At 44.6% G+C, this 16,072-nt stretch overlaps 1 protein-coding gene across 3 annotated transcripts in view; it reads left to right on the top strand.

The window, feature by feature from the left end:
* The window catches only part of psme4b (proteasome activator subunit 4b), a 45,714-nt gene that overhangs the window by 2,277 nt on the left and 27,365 nt on the right, over window positions 1-16,072 (top strand). For all 3 annotated transcript variants that reach the window (XM_035405882.1, XM_035405885.1, XM_035405884.1), the window contains exons 2-12: window positions 7,206-7,346; window positions 7,999-8,115; window positions 9,860-9,904; window positions 10,483-10,632; window positions 10,958-11,021; window positions 11,277-11,351; window positions 11,590-11,712; window positions 12,161-12,253; window positions 14,788-15,053; window positions 15,638-15,824; window positions 15,978-16,067. In XM_035405882.1, the coding sequence (XP_035261773.1) occupies window positions 7,206-7,346; window positions 7,999-8,115; window positions 9,860-9,904; window positions 10,483-10,632; window positions 10,958-11,021; window positions 11,277-11,351; window positions 11,590-11,712; window positions 12,161-12,253; window positions 14,788-15,053; window positions 15,638-15,824; window positions 15,978-16,067 (1,351 nt within the window). The remainder of the gene's footprint in view (window positions 1-7,205; window positions 7,347-7,998; window positions 8,116-9,859; window positions 9,905-10,482; window positions 10,633-10,957; window positions 11,022-11,276; window positions 11,352-11,589; window positions 11,713-12,160; window positions 12,254-14,787; window positions 15,054-15,637; window positions 15,825-15,977; window positions 16,068-16,072) is intronic.

The following is a 16,072-nucleotide window of genomic DNA, read 5'->3' as shown; positions in this document are numbered from 1 at the left end:
TCCTCGTGGAATGGCTGGGTCAGAGCCAGTTTCTGAGCATCTTCAGGCAGCCTGCCATGAAATCAGATGAATTTAGATAGCGGGGTAAACCGACGGGGGAAGATGTTATGTCTGACACAGCCAGCATGGTTGCTCTGGACACAGTTTTATTTGTAATTGTAATTTTGTAGTTCCTTAAAGCAATTGAGTCACCCAGCTTCCTGAACTGCTAGCTCTGAACATAAGATGGTAAATGGTAAATGGACTGCATTTATATAGCGCTTTTATCCAAAGCGCTTAACAATAGATGCCTCTCATTCGCCAGAGCAGTTAGGGGTTAGGGGTCTTGCTCAAGGACACTTCGACATGCCCAGGGCGGGGTTTGAACCGGCAACCCTCCAACTGCCAGACAATCGGTCTTACCTCCTGAGCTATGTCGCCCCTGTGGCAACATAGAGTGGCGACAAGAGGCTCAGGCTTTATCAACCAATAGGATCTCTCGTCTGCATGTTAGGCCCCACCTTCAGCCTAACATGGAGCATGAAAGCACAGTAAAGTTTGTGCTGTTTCAGCTGTTCAGGCTACAGCAGTGTTCAGTGCTCACTGAGAAAATGATGGGTTGTTATTTTGCATGCATTTCAGTCCTCACCACCACTTGGTCAATAGAGCCTATATTGTAAGCCATTAGTCATATAATTATTCAATTAGGCCTAATTGTGCAATCATCGTTAATAATTCAGTTATCAGTGAGTTGTGCAAGAAGAGTGATGTGTTTATGTTCTTCAACACATAACACAATAGTGTGGTGTACTAGGCAGTTCCACAGTAAATTAAAATATCCACCAAGAACACATACAATCATTTGTGTTGAAGAGGTGGGAAATATTAGCCTAATTGAAAATGGGCAGTGTGCTCTGTTGTGTGTAAAAAAACAACAACAAAAAAAAAACATTTGTAAGGTGAAAAATGAAACCAGCTGTTCATAGCAGTGGCATGGAAATGAAAACTGAGGCAGCTGTTGAAAGGCGCACATTTAAATAAGGGAAAACGTCCAGTGCTCTAAATTTTGTTATTAAAGTACAATCAGTGTCAGTTGGTTTTCTGTCTTTTCTTTCATGGATGGAGATTTATTGTGTGAGAACCTGCCCATGGCATTGATAGAGTGCATAACAACTGACGAGCAATGTTTGGCCTTCTGTGTTAAATGGAGAAGTAGATTTTTTTTTTTTAATTATCCCCTTATTCATCCAAGGACATTTATGTGTTTTTCTTTATGTTCTGTTTGTAATTTTCTAGTTCAGATTTACAGTGAGACTTTATGAAGCCAGGAATATAACAACACTGTGAACACTGAGATTGTCAACATCCAGACTGAAAACCTGTCTAGGGTCAAAAATCCCGATAACTTTCATAAATGTGTGAACAGCCTCGACAAACTATGTTGTCTTTTTCATTTGATTGGCATTGTGAGATTTTCTGTTGCTTCTTTGAATGTTTTAATGCAATGACATTTCATTGGTGTGTCTCTCAGTGTTTGCCATGCATTCATTAGCTGCTCCCCTTTGTAGGTTGGTGAATTCTGCCTTTCTAACTTTTAAACTTCTGAATGAAGTCACTCAGACTCTTGGCTTGCTGTGCAACAAGGCAGCAGACTTTCTAAACTCTTAGACCCTGTTTACACTTGCTTTTAAAATGCATTTTGGGCGATCGGATCAGAAGTGGACAGCACTAAATACAAGTGTAAACGACCACCAAGATGCATTGTGATCCAATCACTCAAACCACTTGCCGAGGTGGTCTGGGACGCATTCGACCACATATCTTTTGTAGTGTAAACATTAATGCGTCCTGATGCGTCCCCGACAAGGACGTAACAGGAAAATACGTCATCAGTGCAGGACATGGTGGTTGTTTTGGTGACAGCCCGCCAACGCTCGAAAAAAAAAAAAACTTTGTCCTGCCAGTCTCAACAGCTGGAAAAGCCCGTACATGTATATTAGTTCTTGAAACATTTTTGTTTTCTTAGCTAGCTCGTGCGAAACAAATCTGGCGCTTGTCTGGCGACAAACTGACATAATAACTGTGCGGGGCCCTTTGACCTTCTAGAGGAAGTGACGTAGGCAGTAACGAAATCTGAACACAAGTGGTCAGCTGGACACCTTGGAGACGCACGATAGACACAGGTGTGAACGGCAATGTGTCTCGGCTGTCCACTTGTGTTCAGATCACCGAAATGCATTTTAAACCCAAGTGTAAACAGGGTCTTTATGTCTCACAACAATATCTTTAGTTCATTTAATGCACAAGAGCTGGGTGTGATATCCTAGGAGATCTTCCATCTAAGAATTAAACCCAAGCCCACACCTACTTTGCTTGAGGACATTGATACATGAAGGGTACAGGGTGGTGTGGCTGGCAGCTGTACTTTTCTAGAAAGTTGATGATATTAAAAAATTGGTCCTGGTTGTCTGTATTCACAGCCTGGTTGATTTTTCAAGCATGAGAGCACCCAATTAGCGAGCCTCTATGTTTTTGCAGTGGTCATAAGTGATCATTGAATTTCTTTCTAATTTACTTGTCTGAGGTTCAGAAGTAGCTATGCTGATAGCAAATAGGCCAGACATCAGACCAGAGACTGTAAAAAATAGCATCAGACCTTGGCCTGTGTTGGTTCTCTCTGTATCAGTATTATTGGGGAGAGTGGGACTTCAAAGGTGGTACGGTACTATGGAATTAGCACCAACACCTGAATAACTCATATTATTTTACAAGGGAGAAGCTGCTTTTGATGAACTCCTTCTACTAAAGGATTGATAGTTCATGGTACTGTATCACCACCTGGGGGGGGGGGGGGGTCATGAAGCTTCTCTTCCCCCATTTTGTGGAGTCTGTGTCTCACGCCTGTGCCGCACCGCTAACCTCACCTGTGCGTGATGGTCGCGGAACCTCTTGCTTTTCATTTTGGCGCCCATGTTAACAGGTTAGAGCAGCCACACTGCCTGCGTGAGATGTGTGTCTGAGGCGCGGCTCGAGCCTCACTGCAGCGATGCGTCGTCTAGAGTTTTGGCGTGGAGCCTATTTTTCACGCGTGAGGCGCGCGGTTCTCAGAAAAAATAGACAGTGAAAAGATCTGTTGATAGTCATATTGTTCACAGCAGTCACAGCAGTTCACATAACCTTTCACTATAGTTTCAATGTCTAGGCTAAATATTATTTTTTTTAACAATTGTGCACACGCTTCTTAACCTTTTTCTGTCTAAACTAAATATAAATTAAGTTTATAATGAAATGAAATCAAACATTCTATTATTGATGGCCATTATCAAAGGCAAACTCAATGTAGAAAGATAGGGCTGGCAGTAGCAGCACCGCAGCAGCAACGCTGGCAGTCTGGACACACATGCGTGCGAGCCGCAGCAGTTCAGCGAGGTAGCTGTCACGCACAGGTGAGGTAAGCGGTGTGGCACAGGCGTCATGGTCAGAAACGCCGTTAGCACCCATACGAGCTGCTGTGGGGGCCCCGTGTACCCAAACATAGACACTAACGTAGACCTAATTCATGAAAAACAGTTTAATGAACGTTGACAAGAAACCATTTGTATCGTTGTATCAGTAAATACACCAAAATGCTGTTTCAAATTTGCTTCTAAGTGACGAGCCAGACAGGCCTCTTGTCAGCCTAATACTGATGCAACGCATTCAGGGTTTATGGTAATTTATGGTAATTTATGGTAATTTGGCATTTAGGGCAATTTTCCCATTGTTTTGGCACATATTATCATTATTATATGCACCCATTTGTGAGAGGCTAGCTAGTCCCGTTAACATATGTGAGAAATGATTCGCCATTTAATTTTTTTATTTGGCATCCAAAGCGCAGCTGAGCATATTCAATTCCCGCCTCGATTATGAATGGCCAGTTGTCTGCAACCGCACAGCCGCGTTCATGGTGCGATTCCCACTGCCGCTTCGGGAGAGTGTAGACATCCACAGTTCTCCTCCGAAACGCGTCATGCTGACTACAGCTAAGATCGCTGTAGAGTGGAGTGGGAGGAAGATCTTTCATGTACGGCTTTAACTGCAGCATACGGGCGCCCGATCGATGAACAGGGGCCCCTTGATAGTATTATGTACAAATCACTGTCACTGTTCCCCTGCCATCTTCCCCCAGCTTCTCACCCCGCTGTAGAATATAGAGCTATAGAGATGAATGCCGATCACTCCCTAATTGCTATTGATTGATTCACAGTGCTGAGGTCCTGAGAAGGAGATTTAGCCAGGGATTAAACCCGATGGATTAAGTGCAGATCTCGCAAATGAGGAACATGTCGTTTTATGTCTGGTGGTCAGTGATCTACTGCCCTGAACTTGAGCTTGAGGTTGTTGTAGCTAGGTCTGTTTGCAGATATTGTTTAACATGGGGAAAGTGTTTAATTGGAAAAACTAAGCCTGGCAACAGCCATTAACAAAGCACATTCTTTGTGGGTCCAACTGAGCACCATTCCTGAGATTTCATTTTCATTCCTTTTTTTCCCTGTAAAACATTTTCTCCCAAGAATTTCCTGTTATTTAAAAACATGGTATTTAAAACATAAATCCTTTATCCTTCTGTGCTGTCCCAAAATGAAGCTCAAACTAGTAAACCCCAACAGTGCAGCTATAAGAACGTGAAACATAGGATGAAGTTAAATTGTTTTTTTGAAAATATTCAGGGTCACCAGTAGGAAAACAAAATCTGAGCTCAGCTCGTCTGTGGGAATGGTGGTCATCTCTGTAGCTCAGGCAGCTGTTTGGATACCTGACTCTTGTTTATGTTCTTGCAAACAGAAGCCCCCCCCCAACCCCCCCGGTCCCCGGTCACTCCTTACCCATCTTGCCTGGTGATAAGATACTATCTGTCAGAATGACTTGGGCTTGATGGGAAATATGTGACGCGTGTTTAAGGTTTCATCAGAAATTTTGCGTGCAAAAATCAATTAATTACAATGAAGTGTCTTTATATGAAATACTAATGAGTGCCATTGCAATGTCTGTCTTTTGATCAATTAATTGATCAAAAGACAGACAAAATCAATTAATTACAATGAAGTGTCTTTATATAAAATACTAATGAGTGCCATTGCAATGTCAGTCTTTTGACAGAAAAGAGGAAAGGAAACTTGATTTATAATCAAAGTTTGATAATATCAGTCTGGTGTTTGTGTCTGTGTCGTCTTGCTGGTGGAACAGTTTGGATAGTTCTCGTGTGAGCAGAAAGGTGATGACATGAAACATGCCTGAAAAGAGTCTGATTTACATTATGATTTATGAATTAAAAAGAAAAGGAAAATATATTTGACCTGTGTCTGCTTTTTCTGGAAAATGAAAAGCATGTCTAAATTAAGCTGACTGCTGGCCTCCTTGCTGTTTGAACACAGCACCCTGGGTCTTATTTATGACTTGTATGTACTGTTCCCTAAAGTGTGTTCTGGCCCAGTCACAGACAGCATTTGCACAGATTGCATAATTTCCTTGACAACTTCCTGTTTGTCCCGGTGTAGTTTTCATAAACAGACGTGCACATGTACGCGTTACTCCAGTTCACTTCTCAGCTCATATATCACCAACGACTTAAGTACATACACAGATACGTGCGGAAACACTGGCAAAGATCCATGCACACGTGCACACAAATGCAGCCCCCTGAATGTTTCCAGCTGAAGAGCAAGTGCTGCCATTGGTGACTGTGGTCATCGCCCAGGCACGTAACTGGTCACTGCTTTAATATGGAACATGGGGCTTCAGCTGACAGTGCCCCCCCCCCCCCCCCACCCCGCTCAAAAGCAAGCACCAGAAGGGACACTAAATTAAGGACAGTCATGGCACCACCTTTCACACACGAACCAGAAAGGAGCTCCACCAGTCAAAGAGCACATTGGCAACAGGCAGTAGGCTATATCCAGATGGTGTCCACCAGTCACCACTGGTGTTCTATTTATTGTTACCAGTCTTCTCATTGATTGGTGGAACCCCTCTTAGGATTCTGTGCAAAAGGTCACAACATCAGTGTCCTGTTGCTATCTCTGATTGATTGGGTGACTGTGGACAGCCTGTTCCAATAGCACATGATGCTTAGTCCTGATTCAATGACTAAGCAGCTTGACTTGTCAGCTGTGGGGTGAAATGAACTGGCAGCTAGCAGTGCATGCTCTAGAGGGTATGGACACCTCTCAGCACTCCGCAACTGCCTGCAAATGCAATCGGAGATCATTTATTCAGATAAAAGATTTTTTAAAAACGTTGGGGATGGATCTTGGATAATAAAATAAACGGAAGCAAATAAACACATACTGATTTGCAGTTGTCTTATGATAAGAGCAGTTAAGTGTGTGCGTGTGTGTGCGTGTGTTCGGGTAATATGCAAAACGTAAGAGCGTGTGTTGTTTGTTAACAAGGCATACGTCATCCCTAAATGATAGGCTCTCATGTCTTGGCCCAGATAGGGTAGGATGTGTGCGTCATGTCAGAACCTTTGAGGGCATTTAAACCAGGATAGAAGACCAGGGCATTGAAGGTTGCTGCAGTGCAAACTTGTGTCATGTTTCAGTGATCTTCCCGTTGGCGAGTGTGAACGCAGTGAACTTCCTTTCAGAAAGTCGTGCAGTGAGTTCCTAAATTGTGCTGACATTGCGCGACACCACAGTTCCTAACAACATGGCACGTCTTCACACAAGTTTTACTTCTGTGTATTTCCTCCAATGAAAAAAAATACTGTAGTCTGACGGAAACATTTAAATGTGTTTATTACGTTGTGAAAATTATTTTGTATTCATACACACATTGTTCTGTATTTTTTGGAGTGTATGTGTGTGTGTGTGTTTGAGTTGGGAGGAGGGTGTTGTGTTACATTTTAATCTCTTTAACCTGTTCTGCGTCTGGTACCCAGTCTATATGCAGTAACTGTCCTGATTCCTGAACTTGATCCCTACCTAGACCTGACCTTCCACCATCTTAAAGGGGGAAGGGGTTTAAGGAATTTCACCCACCACACATGTCACTGACACCATTGAATCGTCCTGGTTGTATTTTCTCCTACAAACGCCCACTTCCCTCATATTCTCCACGTAAATACACCCCTAAACTCAGTGTACCCTCGTTGTTGGGGATTCCCTGCCTCACCCTGTCCATTACCTTGCAGAAGGACACATGACCCCACTGACCTCTGTCACATGACTCCCCCTCCACAGCTACATACGTCTGTATGGCAGGAAGTTCACCAAAGATGACCACGTGCTCTTCATAAAGCTGCTGTACGAGCTGGTCACCATCCCCACCCTGGAGATCGGCATGATCCAGGGCTTCGCTCGCCTCCTGGTCTGCCTGCTCAAGTGAGGCTCCTCTCCTGTGTTTTCCTGCTCCTGTGCAGCAAGCATGCTTTTGCACACCTTTTTCAACAGTGGGCCGAGGTATCACTTATTCACTGTGGGACTACCATCTGTTGGAGAGGGGGACACTTCACAACATCTTTCTAATAAAGCTTTGGATTCAAATACTCCCAACTACTATGATCAAGTACTACCTTGTTATTGTTAAAGTAGATATTCCTTAACTTAGGGGTCCTATTGTTGGCATCTTAGATGAAGCTGCTTAATTTTACATAAAGTAGGCTTAATCGATGCTAAAATTAGGCTGAGGTCTCATACTCTTGGGTTGTTTTTTTGGTAACGGCTATAATCCTGATTGTCTTAGATAAATTGGAATGTTCTGGCAGGGTGAGGGGATAGGCCATTGATGTATAAATAATCAGTACTGCTTCACTCCATGGGGTGGGCTTTGATTTTTTTTCTGGTGACCACTTGTGCATCTGTGACCATACAAAAAAGAGTAAAATAAAGGTAAATGGGCTGGTGTAAAATGTTGTCCATAGCTGCAAATGAATAAAAAATACATTTAACAAGCTCTGGACTGCATTTCCCATGAGCACTAGGAATACCCTTTTTGTTCCCCAACTCACTTCCTATACCCATCTCACACACTCAGGAAGAAGGAGCTGCTGTCACAGGATGACCTGCAGTTGCCATGGAGACCACTGTACGAGCTATATGAGAGGATTCTGTACTCCAAAACAGAGCACCTGGGTCTCAACTGGTTTCCCAAGTAGGTTCCTCCCAGTGTTTTGATGTTACTACTAGCCTAGTCATTCAGTTTTAGGGCACACTCAGTGGTAGGGTGGTCATGATTGTAAAGTGATGCATCTTGAACCCACAAACATGTGCTATCATGGCCTACCAAGTAAAATAATATTTTATTTTACAGTGAAAATGTTTTTATTGGTTTGTGTAGGCAGACAATGCTGCTCCACCAATAATGGCTCAAACCTCCTTCGCTCACTCTCCCACTGCTTGAAAAAGAAGTGTGAAGTCCCAGATCAGTACTAGAACAGTTTTTCTGGAACTCCCGGCCACATTCAACAACGGCACAGTCGGAGTCCAATTCTGGACCCTGTGTCACCTGGCACTCTGGGAGGCCCCAGTACTTTATATCATAAATTTAATTTCTGACAGTAGTCGAAAACACATTTAAGAATATGTGTAGCAGGTTAAGAATGACACTGGGTAGTTTGTGTCATTAGCTTAGTTTATTAGCTTATTTATGTTGAAGGTGGGATTTCTGCCATGGGCACAGATTACCATTCTGCATGCAGTAATGAAGCTTGGTGAATGAGGATGGTGGCATGACATTTGAAATTGAGTGATGGATGCAATAGAAAACAGTTGATTTGTTAGAGCAGCAAACAGACTGGATGACAGTCAACCTGGAGGCGTTGTCTGGCAGAGTTAGAGAGCTTGGTGTGTGAGAAGATGGGGGTGAAATGCCCCCCACCCTGCACAGACCCCCCATGAAGGCCAAATGAAACGGGCTTCTCCCAATGGGCAGTTTGGGGAGTAAGTGGCCAGAACCCCAGTTTGAGCTGTGAAGGTCACTGGGTCTGTGCCAGTTTACTTATGGTGTCGAGTTCCTCTATTTTAATCTGACACACCGCACGGACACTGCCCTGTCTTAGACTGTGTGTGGGAGTCTTTATGAGCTATTTTTCTGTATGTGTGTGTGTGTTTGTGCGAGTGAGAGTGTGTGTGAGCTGGATTGTATGTCTGTAATCTGTGTGTAGGCCTATGTATGTGGTATGTGAGACAGTGTCTGAGAGTGTTTTTATGTTATCACACTTATTGTACATCCCTTTGGATAAAAGTGTCTACAATAAATATAATGTTATGTTATGTTAGTGAGAGAGAGAGATGTGTGTGTGTGTGTGTGTGTGAGAGAGAGAGAGAGAGAGAAGAGAGGACAGCTGTTTAAAGAATTTTCCGGTGCTGGAAGGAAACTTAAAGAACAGAATATAACCAGTGGTGTTCTTTGCATGGATCATGGAGTTTTTTTGGTAGAGTGAAAAATGTATTTGGTAGACTGCAAAGACATTTGGGTTGTTTCAGTGCCTAGTTATGTTCGCACATTTAATTTTTTTATAGACTTCACATGCAACCCAGGTGCCCTACAGGGCTGAAGAGAAACAGCAGAGTGGGTTTAGCATCTAAATATGGGGATTTGCAGCATAGTTTTTACACAGGATGGTGCTTTTTGGCTGTGGCCATGCCCTGGTCTGATTGCTTCAGGCATTCAGTGATGACATACTGGATTGAATCTAATCTGTCACTGTGCTTTCATTCGCTCAAACTCAATCAAACTTTATTTGCAATGCACATTTTGTACAGAAGTAGCAATGTGCTTCATGTACAATAAAAATATAATAAAATAGAGATCATCAACTCAATACCAGTAAAACGATAGTTAACAAATAAAAAGTTTGGTTTGCTGAGTGACCCAGTCTTCGTTCTTCTTCCAGCTCTGTGGAGGGGGCGTTGAAGATGCTTGTTAAAAGCTGCAGACCGTGAGTAGCTGTACACCTCAAACCCGCTTACATTTTACATTCATACTCCCCGCCCCCTGTTGGTTGTCAGAGATATTACAACCACCATGAGCCACTTACTGTGCACTTACAAGCACAGACTTCTTTCTTAGTGTGGTACTAGTCGTTCCTGCTGGATGCATGTGTTATAGCCATTTTTATTCAACATACTAAAATAAGATTTAGGTTTTGAGATATATATGTGGAGTGTAGCACAGTGGGTAAGGAACTGGGCTTGTAACCGAAAGGTCGTAGGTTCGATTCCCGGGTAGGACACTGCCGTTGTACCCTTGAGCAAGGTACTTAACCGAAATTGCTTCAGTAAAAAAAATCCAGCTGTATAAATGGATACAATGTAAAATGCTATGTAAAAAAAGTTGTGTAAGTCGCTCTGGATAAGAGCGTCTGCTAAATGCCTGTAATGTAATGTAATATGCAGACATGATAAAGATGTACACATTCTGCCTGAGCTGTGATGTGCCTGTGTGTGGCCTGTGTATTTGTGTGTGTGTGTGTATATACTCACCTGTGTATATGAATGTTTGTGTATGGTATGGCAGGTATTTCCCAGTATCCTCCACTCAGGAGATGCTGGATGAATGGAGGCCTCTGCTGTGCCCATTTGACCACACCATGCAGAAAGCCATCAGTTACTTTGAGCTGTTCTTGCCCACCATCCTGCCCCCAGAACAGCTCCACCTGGGGTTCAAGTGAGTGCTTCTGCAACCTGAATGTATAATAGTACACCCTTACTCAAATCTATACCATGCCCCACATAAATAATACTATGCCAAAACCCAAATCTACAGTTCTACATTCTTACTTGAATCTAAAGTACTACACCCTAAACCTGAATCTATAATAGTTCACCCATACTCAAATCTATACTACACCCTTAGCCAAATCAGTAATAGTACACCCCCACACAGATCTACAGTACTTCCCTGAATCCGAAGTACTACACTATATATCTGAATTTATAATTGTAAACCCTTATTCCAATCTTACTCAATCCAGACCCTGTGTATGTTTCAGGCTGTGGTTCGAGGAGCTGATGGAACTGTGGGTGTCTGTACAGAACTTGCCTGCTTGGGAGGGGGTGAGTCACACTGTTGTTTTCAGGCAGTCCATGTCCATGTTCGTATATCCAGTCATCCTTAGAAATATTTTTTGTTCATCATTTTCACTATTTTAAATCCACCCCATCCTATGGCATTATGCGTGAGCTGTGGACATTTATAAATTGTTTTTCTGGCGGGGGTGACGGAAAAGCACGTATGCAGAGTGTCTGTAACGGAGAACGTGTAGCATGCCCTCACGTGAAAAATGATCTCCTGACCTGCCGATCTCTTAGACTCTGGTGAACCTGTTCGCTCGCCTGGCCAACGACAACATTGGATACATCGACTGGGACCCTTATATCCCCAAGGTGGGCGCTCTGCTTTTTATAACCCTTCCAAAACGCTGTGGGTATGTGTGAGTGAATGTGTGCTTGACCCACGTCATGCGCACATGTCATGAGCATGCCATTAGTCACTCTGGATAAGACGGTCTGCTGAATTGGCAAATGTAAATGTGTGGGAATGTGTGCGGGTTTCTGTGTGCACATACATGAGTGCGTTACGATAATGTTTGTGATGAGTTTTTGGTTCACTTGTGAATTTCAGATTTTCACCAGGTTCCTGCGGAGTTTAAACCTGCCTGTGGGCGCCAGTCAGTTGCTTGTCCCCAGATACCTGACCAACGCCTATGATATTGGCCATGTAGCGCTCTGGATCTCTTCCATGCTGGTCAGTGTCAAAGGTCAAAGGTCGACACTATGTGCAGAAGTGGCAGGGGTCAGCGGCCCCACCAGTGCCTTTTTTAATTTGTCAGTTAAAGCAATTCCACCATGCCACTTTTTAAGGTACTCTTGTTCTCTGAAGAATTATAGTACTTATAGTAGCCCTGTTGTGGCTAAAATAAAGTTGGGCTTCTCTGGCCAGGCCTGGGGTGGGTTTATGCTGCCCAGTCCTTCCAACAATACACCAGAGGCACTTAGGTTACCAGCTGTCATCAATGAAAGCCGCTAGCTGCTAGTATTCAATTTCTTGTGGAACAGTGGGGGTAGAGGTGCTTCCATAGTTGGTCTTTGTGACTTGAAAGGCACAATGGCCCTTCCAAACTGAGGATGGAAATAGGGTTTTTTTTGTTAAAAAAAAAAATTATACTCCTTCATGTCCTTCATGTCAATGACAGGGGGGGCCCAGCAAGCAGGCCCAGAAGCAGCTGAGCGGCCTTTTCAACAGTATTGCTACCTTCTTCCACCCTTCCAACAATGGCCGCTGGCTGGTGAGTCACTTCCTAGTTCCTGTTTCCTGCTTCCAGTTAACCGCTTGGGGGAATGTGTTTATGGGGTATAGGAAGAACCGCACTAGGCAAATGGAAAAAAAAGGAAATTTGAGTTGATGGTTTGGTCTTTTTGCTGTGTCTTTTGCTGTTGAACCATTCTGTAATGTCAAGCTCAAAGACATACGCTCTGCTACCTTGAGCCCTACTGATCTGTGATTGGTGCTGAGTACATTGGACAAAGCACTCAATAGCCATAGACCATTGATCCTGGATCAGTAGAGGTTTAACAGGCATGAAGCCAGGGTGTGGTTTGGAGTGTAGCCTGCAGTATTATGACCCAACCAGTTGGGAAGCTTACTCAAAATGCATCTCTAAAAATTGTTCACCTATAATTATATTTCACAATGGCCCATGTGTCAGAGTTCTGAAAACCGCCTTTGGGTGTTAATCTGGCTGTGGAGGTTTAAAACGCACCAGAACTACGGAAAGTCCTGACAGGTAACCTACTATCCAAAACAAGGATAGTTTTGACAGGTAGCCTACTATCCAGAACAAGGTCATGAACACCTCTGAAAAACAGTCACCCCCCCTCCCGCAACTGTTCCGTGTGCTGCCCGCCCCCCCCCCCCTCCCCGACCCCCCGCCACAATTCCAGACCCTTCCTGGAAGTCCAGCTGGCGGGTGCCTGTCTGCAGTGAGCTGGGTATATGTGTGCCGTTTCAGAAGTGCCAGACTGACATCCGCTGCTTCCCCTGGGGCCAGCTGGGCTATAAGCGGTCAGGGAGCTATGCGTGGCACGGGCCATTTTGGCTGCCCGTGCCGCTTCGGAACCTCTCGGGTTCTGTGCTTCTCCCGAATCCCCTGGGCTCAAAGAAGCAGGGCCGGTCCTGCTTGAATGCAGGAAACATTCTTAAATTATTTACCAGCATCGCGCACAGAGCTTCTTTTTTGTGGTGGCAGAGTAATTGGGGTCATTGGACTTGTAACCCACCAGTTAGTCACAGTACTAACAGAGATTACTACAACAATATAATTGAAGTAAATAAGGTAATAACAGCACTTATAACTACTGTAGTACTATAGTTCAAGTGAGCATTAGGCTACCTAATGAAGTATTACCTCAGTCAGTTTATATATAGTGCTTTACAATGGGGGTGAGTGAAGGGTGACAGATTTAGGTGGTGAGGGAGTGATTTATTTAGCCATTTTTACTGGAGGGATGACTAGATGGCCAGTTTTAGAGAACCAGATTGAGCTTTTGGCCAGGGACATCACTGAATCATCATCTCAGATGTTGCCCTCTAGTGCCAGTGCGGTTCTAGTCTTTCAGCCACCCGTTTTAATGTCAATGCTAATATGAATTGAATTTTTTTTTCCCACAAGAACATGTAGTCAGTCCCTATAGGGTTTTTTTTGTCTAATGTCTCCCCATGTGCCTATTTGTAAAGTTATTGTGTCATTTGAATACTATTTTAATATTTTGTGTACCAACCAGGGACAGTTTGTGTCACTTCCTCATCACTGTACATCACTCACTTAGTAATGGCTCAGGCTGTCAATCGCACTGTGCCCAGACACGGCCCAGTCTTCATGACCATATAAGGGTCCCCCCATTTCCCTTCACTTCCGTGGCTTCAAAATGGTTTTTAAAAGTCCATAGGAAGTAAATGGGTGTTGTCACAGTCACTATCAGTGATTGAATGCTGTAAACAGCATACAGCACCACTGTAGCAACACACCATTAACCTTGTTGTCCTTCCTCAATGGACTTCCAGAGACTGAAAGTGAAAGTCCTCCCCAGAATTTTGTTCCAGTCACCTGGATTTGCTAATTAGCACAATTCTTCAACTGGCTGAGTTCATGGGTGGAATGACTTTAACTTTCTGACCCTTGGATTTTCCTCCCCGTGGACTCCTACGGGTAGACTCCCTTGCCTTAGTCCTACTGAAGCTGCTACTGTCTGCTCTAAATACTGCTCATAATGGCTAAATAAATATCTTGCACCAGGTTAGGCTGCCTCAGCCAAACCTAGCTTATTAGAATTCAATATATCTAGCAACATTACTAATTTCTCCTCATAAACAGTGAAAAGAAATGATCTCATTGACTACCGCCACTCAAAAAAACAACACAAAAGCTTTACTAGGTCAACTGAAACACACTAAGAGAGACATATGTGTCTGTTTAAAAAAATAAATAAAAATACACACACTAAGCTTCTGCTATCATGAAAAAATGCAGGTTACACACAGTTAAAGTAAATACACTGCTTGATTGCAAGCAAACATTAATTCAGTGAGCTTTAAGTGTTTTAAAAGGCCTTAAAATTGCTACTGAAAAGCAGTTGGTTTTTCATTGCAGCCTTAAGCTCCATGTCTGTTTGTCCTTCTGTCCATCTGTTTTTTGTCTGGCCTTTGTTCCTGTCTGTTGAGCTGTGTGTTCAGATGAAGCTATTTGTAAACTGTACAAATCCATCCTTTCTGTCTCTGTCTGTCTGCCCGTCCGTCGGTCTGCCCGTCTGTCCGTGCGTCCAGATGAAGCTGATGAAGCTCCTGCAGCGGCTCCCGGCCACGGTGGTGCGGCGGCTGCACCGCGAGCGCTACCAGTGCGCCACCTGGCTGCCGGCCGTGCCGGACAGCCACCGGCTGACGGAGCAGGACATCACGGAGTTCGCCGAGTGCATGAGGCAGCCGGTGCTGCTGGCCATGTTCAGCAAGACGGGCAGCCTGGACGCGGCGCACGCCCTGCAGAACCTGGCGCTCGTTCGGCCTGGCCTCGTCATTCCGCCCGTGCTGGAGAAGTGAGCGAGGGGGGATGTGGGCGGGGATTGGGCGGGACTCGGGCGAATCAAGGGTGGGGATTTATGTGCAGTGTAGACTAGGGCTAGGATTGGTGTTTGGTGGGGCAGGTTAGAGCTAGGATATGTTTGGTGGGGCAGGTTAGGGTTAGGATAAATTTGGTGGGACAGGTTAGGGTTAGGATAAGTTTGGTGGGATAGGTTAGGCCTAGGATAAGTTTGTTGGGACAGGTTAGGGCTAGGATAAGTTTGGTGGGGCAGGTTAGGGTAAGGGTAAGTTTGGTGGAGCAGGTTAGGGCTATGGTAAGTTTGGTGGGACAGGTTAGGGCTAGGATAAGTTTGGTGGGGCAAGTTAGGGTAAGGGTAAGTTTGGTGGAGCAGGTTAGGGTAAGGGTAAGTTTGGTGGAGCAGGTTAGGGCTATGCTAAGTTTGGTGGGACAGGTTATGGCTAGGATACGTTTGGTGGGGCGGTGTAGGGTGGAGTAGCCCAGGCAGGGAGGCGGACCAGTGTTGGGCATAGCAACACGTGGTGGAAGATAGGAGGTGACAAAATGACTTCCTCTCCTGCTCTCTGACACCTCCTTCAGGACGTACCTGGCTATGGAGACGCTGACGGAGCCGCACCAGCTGACGGCTACGCTGAGCTGCATGATCGGCATGGCGCGCAGCCTGGCCCGCGGGGGGCGCCAGTTCCCCGAAGGCCCCACGCACGTGCTGCCCCTGCTCATGAGGGCTCTGCCGGGCGTCGACCCCAACGACTTCAGCAAGTGCATGGTGAGCGCATGGAATGTCCTCATGTATTGCAGTTAGATTTGAAATGTCCCCATCTGAAATCAATTAGTTGGATTTTATATGTCCTCACATTGCAGCTACATTTGAAATGTGTTGAAACTGTTGGTCAAGTCAACTTCTCTGTCCCTTCTGCAGATCACATTCCAGTTCATCGCTACTTTTACAACTCTGGTGCCTTTGGTTGACTGTTCAGCTGCCCTTCACGAAAGAGATAACCTGACAGAGGTGTG

The sequence above is a fragment of the Anguilla anguilla genome, chromosome 2, assembly GCF_013347855.1.
Source record: "Anguilla anguilla isolate fAngAng1 chromosome 2, fAngAng1.pri, whole genome shotgun sequence".
NCBI lineage: Eukaryota > Metazoa > Chordata > Actinopteri > Anguilliformes > Anguillidae > Anguilla > Anguilla anguilla.
The sequence above is the reverse complement of the archived record's forward strand: the minus strand, read 5'-3'. Positions and strand labels throughout refer to the sequence as shown.